Raw genomic sequence first — 13,040 nt, 5'->3', positions numbered from 1 at the left:
CTCACTGCTCTCCAAGCCCACACTCCTTCCCACCTCCTGCTTTTGCATGCCCAGTTTCCTCTGCCAGCAGCGCTCTCCTCCACGTCTCCAGCTGTCCAACGCCCTCTCCTCCTTTGCAGCCAGCTCCCCATCACCTCCCCTGAGAAGCCTTCCTGAACCCAGGGCTGAGTGGGTGGGTGGCTCTCCCCTGGGACCCCACTCTTCCCTTATCACAGCTCTGCTATGGCTGCCTCCCACCTCCCCTCTGGGGCACGAGCTTGAGGCTCTACCCCCAGCGCCCCATATACGCAGGGCTGGACTCAGAAAGTACGTCAGTCAATGTGAGCAGAATGAAACCAGATCCCCCTGTGGTCTGGCTCCTGCCCACCCCTTCATTCTCATTCTCACCACCCTGACTCCCCACCCACCATGCTCCAGCCCCACTGCCCTCTTTTCCGTTCCCTGAACAAGCCAAGTTTGTTCCCATCACAGGCTGTCTGCATTTGCTATTCCATCCTGACATGGAATACTCTGCATCCAACCAACTCCTTCTCACCCTTCACCCCAAGAGGCCTTTCCTGACTGCCTCGAGGCGGCCACTGTTTATCCCATCACACTGTTTACCTCTACCCTAGCCATTTCCTTACCGCAATCTTATCTCAAGGGCCAAACTGCCTTTGAGTTTAAATCCTGGCTCTTACCTATGAGCTGAGGGTCCTTGGGCAAGTTACTTAGCCTCTGTGTGCCTTGGTCTCCTTATCTATAAAATGGGATGATGATAATACCAACAGCATAATACCAACAGTTGTAAGGAGTACATGAGTTAATGAAAATACGTGCTCAGAACAGTGTCTGGTGTGTTGTAAGCCCGACATACATACTATACAAGTATTGCTCTTAGTATGATTACTTAATTGTTTATTTGCTCATTGCCTGCCTCCCTTCTAGAATGTAAGCTCTGAACAGGCAGGGACCATGTCTGTTCTATTCGGCACTATATCCTCAGTGTCTACCCAAATTCCAGGCACACAGTAAGTTGCATTATATTTATTGGATGGATGAATGGATGATGAATGGATGACGGATGGATGAATGGACGAGGGATGGATGGATGAAGCAAAGAAGTAAAACATGTTCCTGGGCCACAACTCATCGTGGGGTCTCATCTTTCTACACGTCTCTCTCACATTCTAAATAACAGCTAGCACTGGTGAGTTTCACCTATATCAGGCCATACATTCACTGGTGGAACATTCAACAGCGTATAACATTTGCCAGTGTAAAGAGTGAATAACAGCCAAGAGCCCCAGAAAAGGCTTAACCAAGGAGAAAGGCAGTCTTAGTGGACAAAATAATTTCAGTGAGGGCGGGAGGTTTGGATCATCTAGTTAAAGAAACAGTGAGAGCAGGTCTCTGAGGCCTGAAGGTCTAGGGTGTACTTGGGGAAAGGTGCGTTGTTTAGAGGGGCAGAGGCATGGAGTGAGTGGCAGGGATAGGAAATGAGCCTGGACAGGAAGACTGGCTGGATGTTGACAGCCCTGAAAGTCGGGCTAGGGAGTCACTGAAATATTTCAAACACACAGTGATGGTGTCAGGGCTACCCTTTAGAGCCCCACTGTGTCAGCCAGGACAGGCCAGAGGATCAAGCCAGGAGGTAGAGGCAGTGGGAGGCTGTGTAATCATTCAGGAAAGAGTATGGGAGGTCTGAACTGAGCAACTTAGGAACCATGTTGGGCAAGGAACCATTTCTGAGAAAGACTGGTGGCCAAAGACAGTTCCCCAACCAAAGGTGGCCCGGACCTTACCTGTACCAGATTCCAGCCTTGGAGGGACTCTGCGATGATGGACGTAACAGATGGACAGACTCCTCCAAACACCATCAAGTGGTTCGGCCCATATTTTATTGCGTCGTAGAAGGCTTTCAACCCTTTTGCATTATCACACTGGGGAGCAACACAAAGAAAGAGAAGCCCAAATTAGAAACAGCTTTCCCCAGGGACAAGAGCCCAACAGTGGATTCACACAAACAAAACTTCCTCATGGGAAACCTGGGTTTCAGTTCTCTCATCGTGAGGCCTCTCTTTAAACCAGTCCTGAGCGCATGCTGTGAGCTCAGTGAGGTGTGGTCTTGGTACCCCTCTTCCCAGCTCTCCTCTCTCTGAGTGTCCTCCAAATCTAGGACTTTAGGCTCCCCAGCCATCTCCCTTCAGAGCACACTAGGGAACGGGCCCCCAAATTCCTCACCCTGGGCCTCTCCCATCATGGTCATCTATATTTTAAAAGAAGATAAATCCACACCCATTAGGATGGCTATTATCAAAAAAGCAGAAAACAACAAGTATTGGCAAGCGTGTGGAGAAAGTGGAATCTTTGTGCATTGCTGCTAGGGACATAAAGTGGTGCAGCTGCAATAGAAAACAGTACTACAGTTCCTCAAAACAGAATTAAACAGAATTATTATATGATCCAGAATTCCGCTTCTGGGTATATACCCCCAAGAACTGAAAGCAGGGACTCAAAGAGATATCTGTACACCCATGTTCATTAGCAGCATTATTCACAGTAGCCAAAAAGTGTAAACAACCCAAATATCCATCAAGAGATGAATGGTTGAACAAACTGTGGTTTATACATATAATGGAGTATTTTTCTGCCTTAAAAAGGAAGGGAATTCTGACACATGCTATAACACGGATGAAACCTGAAGACATTATGCTAAGTGAAATAAGCCAGACACAAAAGGACAAATGTATGATTCCACTTGGGTGAGGTACCTAGAATAGTCAAATTCATAAAGACAGAAAGTAGGATAGTGGTTGCCAGGGGCTGGAGGAGGGGGAAATGGGGAGTTAGTGTTCAATGGGTACACTCTCAGTGATGGTAACATTCCAGAAATGGATGGAGGTGATGGCTGCACAACAGTGAGAATGTACTTAATGTCACTGAACTGTACACCTAAAAATAAAGCGGCACATTTTATGTTATATACATTTTATCACAATAAAAAAGCAGGAGGAGGAGAAGGAGAAGGAGGTGAATCTAAAGGGAAGAATCTGTTCAGCAGACACTTGCCAAGCACCACTCTGTGTTCAGCCCAGGGCTGGATGCTGAGGAAACAGAGAAATTGGACACAGCCCTGCCAAGGAGCTCGCATATGAGAAAGAAAAACAGATCTTGGTGACCCGCTATGAAAATGAACAAGGACAAATGTCTGCAGATATCGGGAGTCAGTTATGGCTCACCTCCCTCTTCTCCAGTTTCATCACTCTCATCAAGCCGTGTGGCCGGCTCTCCCCTGGACAGAGCCACTGGCTGCGAACTGGGCGTCTTGCTCCTCCTGAGACCCAGTCAAGCCCATTCATCACCTAGCAGTCCGAGGCCCCTTTGTAAAACATAAATTAGTCCCCTTTTTACTCTGCTGCTTTCTGTGCACTTAAAACCCAAACTCCTATCAGAATATAATTCTCAAAAGGTTAAAAACATAATTCTCATGAAAATCAATAGTGGGTACATGTCAACCTTTTATTTAACTAATAAAGGGCATCTGCAGGATGACAAAGTCGATTCAAAAGAAAATTTGGGAAGCAGGGATTTTTATAGTGAATGCAAAATAAGAAATAAGATTGCTAAGTTAGATACAAAACTGGTTAGTGTCCTATACGGCAATAAAACTATCACCTTTGGGGACAGAAAAAGAAATCACTGAACACCAGCACATCTTATCAATTTTAGAGAATTGTAAGATGACTTAAATTCCCCTAGTCAGATGACCCTAAGGAACGGCTGTTAGAAAACGCTCTAAGTGTTAGGCTAACTGGTTATATAATAACGATTTTATATTATTTACAAGTTTGGTATGATATTCTTCACCATCCTTATCATAATGGATGCAGGAAGCCACAAGATCCAGCCCTGCCTCCCACTCTGACCTGATTTCTCTCCACTCTCTTCCTTGCTCACCAAGTACAGCCTTACCAGCCTCCTTTTTGAAGGAAAAGCAATTTCCTTCCTGCCTTTGGGTCTTTGCACTTGCTGTTTTCTTTGCTGGGAATAATATTCACCCGGTTCTCAGCATGGCTCACTCCTCATCATTCAAGTCTCAGCTTAGCCGTTACCTCCTTAGGGAATTCATCACTGTTGCCCTACCCAAAATGGTCCTCACCCCCCGTCACTCTCTAAGATGCCACCCTAGTTTATGCCCTAATATAGCTCCTAAAATTATCTGAAATCATCTTGTCTATTTTTGTTTGTCTGCATATTGACTGTCCTTTAATTAAAATGTAAGCCCTCTGAGGACAAGGCTTTTTGGTCATTGTTTCTACTGCTGTTTCCTCAGAGCTTATACAGGTGCCTTAGTAAGGATCTGCTGGATGCCTGAGGGGGCCCTCTGACCTCCCTGCATCTGTTTCTCCCCTCTCTTTCTACTTCCATGTGTCTCTCCTTATTTTTGTCTTACTTTGTCTCCCCGCCCCTTCCCCTCAAGTGACCATAATGTGGGACCAGAGTGGGTTAACATTTGTTGCTCTCTCCTTGTCTATTTGAGAGACTCTGGACTGAGATCCATGGTGGGCGTCAAGAGGGATAGAAACATGAGTCTGATTCAGTTCCTGGCCTCAGAGAGCTCACTGCCCAGTGAGATAGGGGCACGGGTGGCCTCAGCATGTGATGGACAGGGCTCAGTGCTGGGGCAGAGGCACCATGGGGAAGCACCAGGGAGGGCTCTGGGGGCAGGGGTGCGTAAGACTGAGGATGAGGGCAAAGTGGCCTGGGCTAAGGCTAAGGAGCGCTCTGAATGCCAGCCTAGAGAGTTTGGATAGTACCCTGGAGAGATTCAGGAAATGATTCAATTTTAAAATTTTAATTTAATTTTAAAATTGGCCAAGTTAATTTTCTTGCCAAGAAAGACAGAAGGAGAGAAAGATGGAAAGGAAGGAGGAAAGAAGGAAGGAGGGAGGTGTGGGGGGAAGAAAGATGAAATTCTTATTGCTTCTTGGGGCCCTCTATTAATTGTTCCTGTTTCCTTTTTTGTGTGTGTGTGTGTGTGTGTGTGTGGTACGAGGGCCTCTCACTGCTGTGGCCTCTCCCGTTGCGGAGCACAGGCTCCGGACACGCAGGCTCAGCGGCCATGGCTCACGGGCCCAGCCGCTCCGCGGCACGTGGGATCTTCCCGGACCGGGGCACGAACCCGTGTCCCCTGCATCGGCAGGCGGACTCTCAACCACTGCGCCACCAGGGAAGCCCGTTCCTGTTTCTTGATTGAAAGCAACACTTCCCACCCTCGGTGGAGCACAAGTGGATATAACACAGTAGTTCATGTTTTAATTGTTTCTAACATGATTTACTGAATCATTTTCCATTTTAATATATTCCTGTAATGATTTTAGCTTGCTTTGTAATCTGTACTAATGACAATGATGATACAGTACCACAAGATTTATAATCAAAGCTGCATTAAAATAATATTAGCAACAATGAACTTATTAATACCTGTTTGCTCAGCGAACATTTCTCCAGTACCTAGTCCCTGTAAGACTCTTCATTAATAATGATGCCCTGGCTTCTCACAAATATATACTTTCTGAATAAGTCAACTTAAAAATCTGAGCATATTTGACCACTGGTATTTGAGCTGCAAAAGTTTATCTGACTCAGTTTTCACCAAACCGTGTGGAAGGCAGAATTCTGGCTCCCATGACCCCCTTGGTCTTACTCTCATGCATATGTTATGTTACACGGCAAATGGGACTTTGTAGATGTAGTTAAGGTTAATGATCAGCTGACCTTAAAGTGTTATCCAGGTGGCCCAATGTATTCACACAAGCCCTGAAAAGCAGGGAAGTTTTTGTGGCTGACAGCAGCGGGGAAATCAGAGATTCAAAGCATGAGATGTATTCGATGTGCCATTGTTGGTTTGAAGTTGAAGGGGGAACCTCAGTCCTACAATTGCAAAAAACTGAATTCTGCCAACAACCTGAATAGTCGGGCCTCCAGATAAGAACCAGCCCAGCTGACTCCTTGATGTTGGCCTTCGAAAGCCCTGAGCAGAGGGCTCGGCACGGTCATGCAGGTCTGGACTTCTGGCCCACGAATGGTGAGACAATACACGGTTGTGGTTTAAGCCACTAAATTTGTGGTCATTTGTTACAGCATCAATAGAAAAGTAATGTGGTGAAGTAAAATGAGAAAAATTAGAATAACACAGTGAGATTTTCCTTAACGTTAAATGTATTCTGTTTAGAGAACTATCCTTAATTTAAAGATAAGATCCTTCGTGGTCTGTACGGTGTTGAAACGTTTTTGTTATAAAATTGCAGACAGTAGCAGGATTTTGTTTTTAATACCCTAACGCAGCAAAATAAAATGTTTTCTACCCTATGTACATTTCTGTTCCATGTCCCCTGGAGCCCCGTCTCTTTAGCCTTTACTGGTGTGTAAGAGCCAAAGGTGTGAGCATTACTAACCCAGCCAGCCTGGCACCCCCATTTTCAGATGCAGCCAATGATGACTAGAGAGGTGAAGGGACTTATCCACTGTCCTTTCAGGATTAGGGGAGGGACTTCGGGATCCCCAGTTCAGAGCTTTCTCAACAGTCTAGAGAACTCAGCTTAACGGGCAAAGGGAAGGGAAAAGTCAGCAGCATTCTAGAAAGGACCATTCTCCCCCAGGGTAGTGCTGCAAGCCCAGGCCTCTTCCTGATCAGCACTCTTGACCTGAGGCAGGAAAAACAACACTGGGCACCAAGTAAGAAAGAAAAAGAGAAAAGGGGAGAAAGACGGGAAGCAAGTCAGAAGGACAGAAGAAGGGTGCTTCCCCAGCTCCCCTAGAGAGCACGTTTGCAGTGAATAACAAAGTAAAAATCACATGGACGTACCTGTCCCATTTGAGATGCTACTGTCCCTCACCCTCATTTCTAATACTTTCTCTTCTTAGCTGACATGGTTAGTGTCCCCAATAGATAGGCTCTCCAGTTGACCTAAGCTTAATTTTTGTGGCTGGACCAGCATGGAGGTTTTTACACTCAGTCCAGCAGGGCCCTATGACCCAGCAAAGATGTTTGGGGTCCAGTGAGAGGAGCTCTGGGTTCCTCACCTTCATTTCCACCTGCAGTTCTCCTTTACCTGTTCTATATACAGCTTCAAGGGGCCACATAATACTTAATTTGAAAAGAGGATTTCATGGATAGTCACAAAATAAGGTTTGAAAACCACAAAGGAGATGACCTCAGAGGTCCTTGCCTGTGTATGACTTTTGTCTCCGGCCTAGGGAAGTGCAGGTGGGTGTCCCGCAGGCAAGGCTGGATGAGCCAGTCACGTGAGCACACACTACAAGCTACTCGCTGAAAGTTCATCCACTGCACATCAGTTTGCCTGATGACCAATTCAACAAACCACTGGGGAATTTCTCTGAGTTTCCCAAGGGGTTCCTTGCAGACACTTCACATGGCTATTTCACAAGGATTTGTTCTTGAGGCTCAAGTGAAAGTCAATTTCAACTGTATTTCACATTTCAGTCCTTCCTAAATGCTGCGATTGGAGATGTTCCCCTAATGCTTGTTTATTACTTTCCTCTTCTTGTGGGCTCCGGACCTGCCCCTCATGAGCCAGGGAAATGTTGAAGCTTTTCTATTCCCCATTTAAGGTGTCTGTCAGATGGCTTTTAGTGAGCTGGTCACTGGGCAAAACCATAATTCTGAGAAATTATTTATGACATGTTGTCTTTGAGCGATTTGGCTTTTTGATGAATTGCTCTCAGAACCCAGATAAGGGGGTTCTTCTGTCCTGGAAAAAAGCTTTATCATGTTCCCCTACTTCCCCCACCTCCCCCACTAGGAACTCCCCCCACTCCCTTCTGGAGGGTACAGCCACACCTGAACAGCAGACAGGGAGCTAATTCCATCGTGGTTCACATTCTCCTGCAATAGTTCAAGGCTAAATGACCAGCTACAGCCTCTGATCTGCAGTCCTGCAACCTAGACATGGGCTGGCACACAGTAGGGCCTCACTAACTCTTGCCCTCCCCCTCCCTCTTCTCTCCAGGATTTTTCCCCCTTGCCTTTCATTGACCTCACATCTCCAGTAGCTCATGGTCACTTCCTCCAAACTCCCTTCCCCTGTTTCACTTCCAAAGGCTTCTTCTCCTTCCCTCCCAAGATGGACTTGTCACAAAGAAATCATAATGGACACATAACAGGCTCTTAAAATTCAGCACCTATAAATGGGAACAGAGCCAAAAGCCATGAAAATCAATTTTTTTTAATGAAAAAGTAGAACTCTAGAATAAAATTCATTTTCAGGGCTTCCCTGGTGGCGCAGTGGTTGAGAGTCCGCCTGCCGATGCAGGGGATACGGGTTCGTGCCCCGGTACGGGAAGATCCCACATGCCGCGGAGCGGCTGGGCCTGTGAGCCATGGCCGCTGAGCCTGCGTGTCCGGAGCCTGTGCTCCACAACGGGAGAGGCCACAACAGTGAGAGGCCCATGTACCACAAAAAAAAGAAAAAAAAATTCATTTTCATTTAAATCTCATTTTTAAAGAATTGAAGTACTTTTTTGACTGAAAAATTTCAAAGAAAAGGTTGCTGAGCGTTAAAATGTAAAAATGCCAAGAAAATGTCAGAGTTAATAACGACCAATTTGAAACTGGGAATTACTCTGCACAGAATTTCAGAATTGAAGGAGAATGTAAAAGCTAACATGTCCAACTCATGCCCCGGATACAAAGTCGTCCTCTGTGCATCCTGTTCCAGGAGTGGTCAGCATCTGCTTACATCCCTCCAGTGGCAGGGGTCTCACTCCCTCACCAGGGAGCTACTTTGCCACTGGTGCTTCTTAGAAAGTTCTTATGTTGGTCGTGAAATCACCCTGCTTTTGCATCCCCTGTTCCAACTTCTCATTCTAGAGCAAAGGTCAGCAAACTTTTCCCGTAAAGGGCCAGGCAATAAATATTTTAAGCTCCGTGGGCCACATTGTCTCTGTTGCAACTTCTCAACCCTTTGGAGCACAAAAGCAGCTACAGACAATACATAAAAGAAGGAACATGGCTGCAATCCCATAAAATTTTATTTACAAAACAGGCAGTAGTTGGACTTGGACCACTGGCTGTAGTTCGCCCACCCCTGCTCTAGAACCTCACAGAACACGTACAGTCCTCCATCCCCATGAGAGCCCCTCAGATACCTAAACTCAGCCAGCCTGCCTCCACAAGATGCTTTCAGGCCAAACGACCCTTAGCTCTTCTAATCATCCCGTATGATATAGTTTCACACCCTTCTTGTACGTGGGCATCCTTGGGAGTGGTTTCAGAGGACAGATATTTCCTGGATGCACCCCCAAATACCTCCATCTGCCCTGCACAGAAAAGTAACACAAGCTAACGTGTGTTGTACACTCACTATGTGTCAAGCATGCTAATAAGAACTTCATATAAATTATTCTATTCATTCCTCACAGTGTTATGTAAGGTAGGTACCGTTATTATTTCCATCTCACAGAAAGGGAAACTGAGGTTCAGAGAAGTTAAAAAACTTGCCCCAAGTCACATAAATGGTAAGGATTCCATCTCAGGCAGTGTCACTTCAGAGCACTGTTTTATTTTAAATAAGAATTTGTTATTATGAAATATTTCACTTATAGAATAGAATATATATATACACATATACATATAACTTATATAAAGTATGAAAAATAGTAATGTGAACATACAGTATACCCAGCACCCAGTTTATGCTGAAGCTCCTGTGTGCCCACCCTGCCTATATCCCTCCTTCACCAGGAAGAACCCCTAGTCTGAATTTTGTGTTTATCCTTCCTTGCTTTTCTTTGTTTATCATATGTATGTTTCCTAAATACTGTATCATTTAATTTTACTTGTTTTGAATGTATATATAAGTGGAATCATGCCTGAAACTTGCTTTTATGGCTTCACATTATGTTCGTGAGATTTCTGTTGCTGAACAAAGCTATAGCTCATTCATTTTGATAGCTGTGTAGTATTCCATTGTGTGAACAGGCCATGGTTTATTTGTTAATTCCCCCTGATGGACACTTGGGTTGTTTCCAGTGTTTCGTTTAGTTGCTGCTGTAAGCAAGACAGCTGAATGTTTCTATACATGTCTCCTGGCACATATATGTAGAGCTTCTCTAGGGTATAAACCTAGAAATGGAATCACTGAATCACAGGATTTCCCACATTTTGTCAAAGTGGTTTTATCCATTTACCCTCCCACCAGCAGTGTTTGGGATCTCTCATTACTCCACATCCTCATCAACTTTATTTTTTGCCAATCTTGTGGGTATTGGATATGTCATTTTAGTTTGTATGTTCCTGATTATTAAAGAGGATAAGCCACTTTTTCACATATTTGTATGTGTTTCTACTTCCTCTTTTGGACTGGTGACTTTGCCTACTTTTCTGTTGGATCGTTTGTCTTTTTCTTATTGATTTGTTCAGACCATCCCTAGCCACAATGCTAAAATGAATGAAATGATCACCTCTCGCATTCTGAGCATACACTTCCATTAATGCAGACTCAGACGACAGTCCTTCTGTTTGGTCCCTACTTCATGCAGAGTTTGCTGTCAGCAAAAATTAGTAAATCAGCATGTGTAATCTTGGTTACAAAACACCTATGAACCTTTCTTGGAAAGAAAAAAGAAAGGAAGGGAGGGAGGGAGGGAGGGAGGGAGGGAGGGAGACTACTTGATGATAAAATCCAGCCAACCACAGATGAATCAAAGTATAGATCTCAGGAAAGGAGGGCTTGTGATAAAAAGGAATGATTGCAAGAGTTGGACCCATTTAACATGAAACAATCAGCAATGTAAAGATAATAATGTAAACTAAAATTCAGAAGGTGGAGGAGGAAAAAGGATTCGTGAGACTGCTAATTTCCTCTCCTTCCATACAAGGACTTTAATGGATACCATCTAAAGTGGAAAACCGGAGTTTAAACGCTGGGACTCTAACCTCACTGCTCTTCGTAATCTTTTATTATATTACTCTTAGATATTTTAAAACCAAATATTTTCTGCGAAAACCAAAACAGTTTTGCGAAGGCAAAACTGTTTAATGTTAAGCAATTCCTTCTGCTTTACTCTTCCTTATTTGCTTGTTACATTCAGATAAATAAAATTTAACATCAATTTTAAATAGCATGTAATAATGACCTTTTTATAAAATTATTTCTGTCCACCTCTCTACTTATAACATCTGCACGGAGAGATGTCTGGAATGGGAGTCATCTCATGTTAAAGATCGAGAGATTTTGAGTGATTTTTTAAAAACTCTCTTCTCTGTACTTATTTGTTTTACTTGAATTTCCTAAAGCACATATTACGTTTATAAAGACAGAAACTCATTTTTAAACTGGTAGGCTTTTCACACTCAAGATGCTTTCTCACTCATTTAAGTTCATCTCTTTCTGTTCTTCTGTGATTGACTTTCTGAGCCAAAAGCACAGGACTTAACATTTATTATTGCTAAATCATGTTAAAAATTAGCCCAGCACCATGGCCAACTGAATTCAACAAACTATATTGTTTTTTCATTGAAATTGATTCATTCAAACATTTTCTGAGCATCCACTAAGTGCTGAGAGAAACAAGTTAAGTCCCTGTGACATATAATTCCTTCAACAGAGTAGTCACTGAAGAAATGTTTACTGACATATTTAATTTGCAACTAAGAATGGTAATAATAGCACAGCAATCCCTATATAACATTTATTTATGCCAGGCACTACTATAATTTTTTAGTATTTATTAACTCAATCCTCACAACAACACTATGAAGCATGTCCTATTATTATCCATATTTTAATAGATGAAGAAGCTGAGGGTCAGAGAGGTGAGTAATTTGTCCAAAGCTTTACACAGTGAGTAACAGGAAGACTTGGGATTCTGTTCTCCCTGGGCACACAGTGACACTCTAACTCCCCAGCCTTCCTTGCAACTAGGTGTGACCACTGAGTTTTGGGCAATGCAATGTGAGCAAAGGTGATGGGCACTATGCCCAGGACTGGCCTAGAAAGCCTTCCCATAGGTTCTCCATGCTCTCTTCCCATCCACAGTGTCAGTGGGGAAGACTCCAAGGACCTAGAACCTCCCCCAACCCCAAATCCAATCCCAAGTCCGTCATGGAGGGGCACCGCGACTGCCAGAGAAACTGTCACAGGGAGGACAGCCTCCCAAGGTGACAGACTCCGGGAGCAATGCCTTCAGTATAATGTCTCGCTCTTTGCAGGCAACCTCAACCCTTGACTGAGCACAGCAGCCAAACAGATGCTTACCATTTCTGGTCAGCACAAGACTCAGCTATGGACAATCTTAAGCCCCTTTGGTCTGGCTGAGACTTCATCAGAGCTGCACCACTGCCCGAGTCTCTTCCTACTCACCTCTCCTTCCTTCCCCCTCTCCTTTCACAGGTGGCAGACCTGCCCACACTCTGAAGACTTGCCCTGCCTTCCCCTGCTCTCTCCCCTCTTTCTTTCGTGAGCATTGCTCCTAATCCACGTCTAGCTCTGGGCATCTGCTTCCCAGAGGACCCAACCAACACACCCTCTGACCTGCATTTGACTATGACATGAGCAAGAAATCATCTTAATACTTTGAACCACTGGAACATAAGGGTGTTTGTTACCATAATTAGACCACATTGACCAGTAACATTCTTAACCACCTGCTATAAGAAGCCTGAAATACAAGAAAATCAACACACCTAGGAAACTATTACAGAAAGGTGAAAAGAGTTTGAAGAGAGACAAAAAAAGATTAGGGGAAAAGGTAGAAAGAAATTATGCTGTACATTTAAAATGTGTTCCCCTATCATTCAGGACACTGACGTCAAACCAAAATTCAAGGGACATGACCAGATAAACTCAGATTTGCTGCACTGGGTGGTCTTCATCCCCTCTGTTCCCCTGTGCCCACAAAGGGCCTGGCTCCAAACAGGTGTTCAGTACATACTGGCTGGACGAAATTACTGCTGCATACAATCCCTGCTGGTGGATACCGCCTGAAATAAAAGTAACCGTAGCTGTAGCTCTGTCCCAAAGAGCTTATTAACT

General features: G+C 44.4%; 1 protein-coding gene across 1 annotated transcript in view; it reads right to left on the bottom strand.

Moving 5' to 3' along the window:
- The window catches only part of GABBR2 (gamma-aminobutyric acid type B receptor subunit 2), a 366,358-nt gene that overhangs the window by 252,601 nt on the left and 100,717 nt on the right, over positions 1–13,040 (bottom strand). The window contains exon 2 of the mRNA XM_060014449.1: positions 1,785–1,922. Within this exon, the coding sequence (XP_059870432.1) occupies positions 1,785–1,922 (138 nt within the window). The remainder of the gene's footprint in view (positions 1–1,784; positions 1,923–13,040) is intronic.

This window comes from Delphinus delphis, chromosome 6, assembly GCF_949987515.2.
Source record: "Delphinus delphis chromosome 6, mDelDel1.2, whole genome shotgun sequence".
NCBI classification, from domain to species: domain Eukaryota; kingdom Metazoa; phylum Chordata; class Mammalia; order Artiodactyla; family Delphinidae; genus Delphinus; species Delphinus delphis.
The sequence above is the reverse complement of the archived record's forward strand: the minus strand, read 5'-3'. Positions and strand labels throughout refer to the sequence as shown.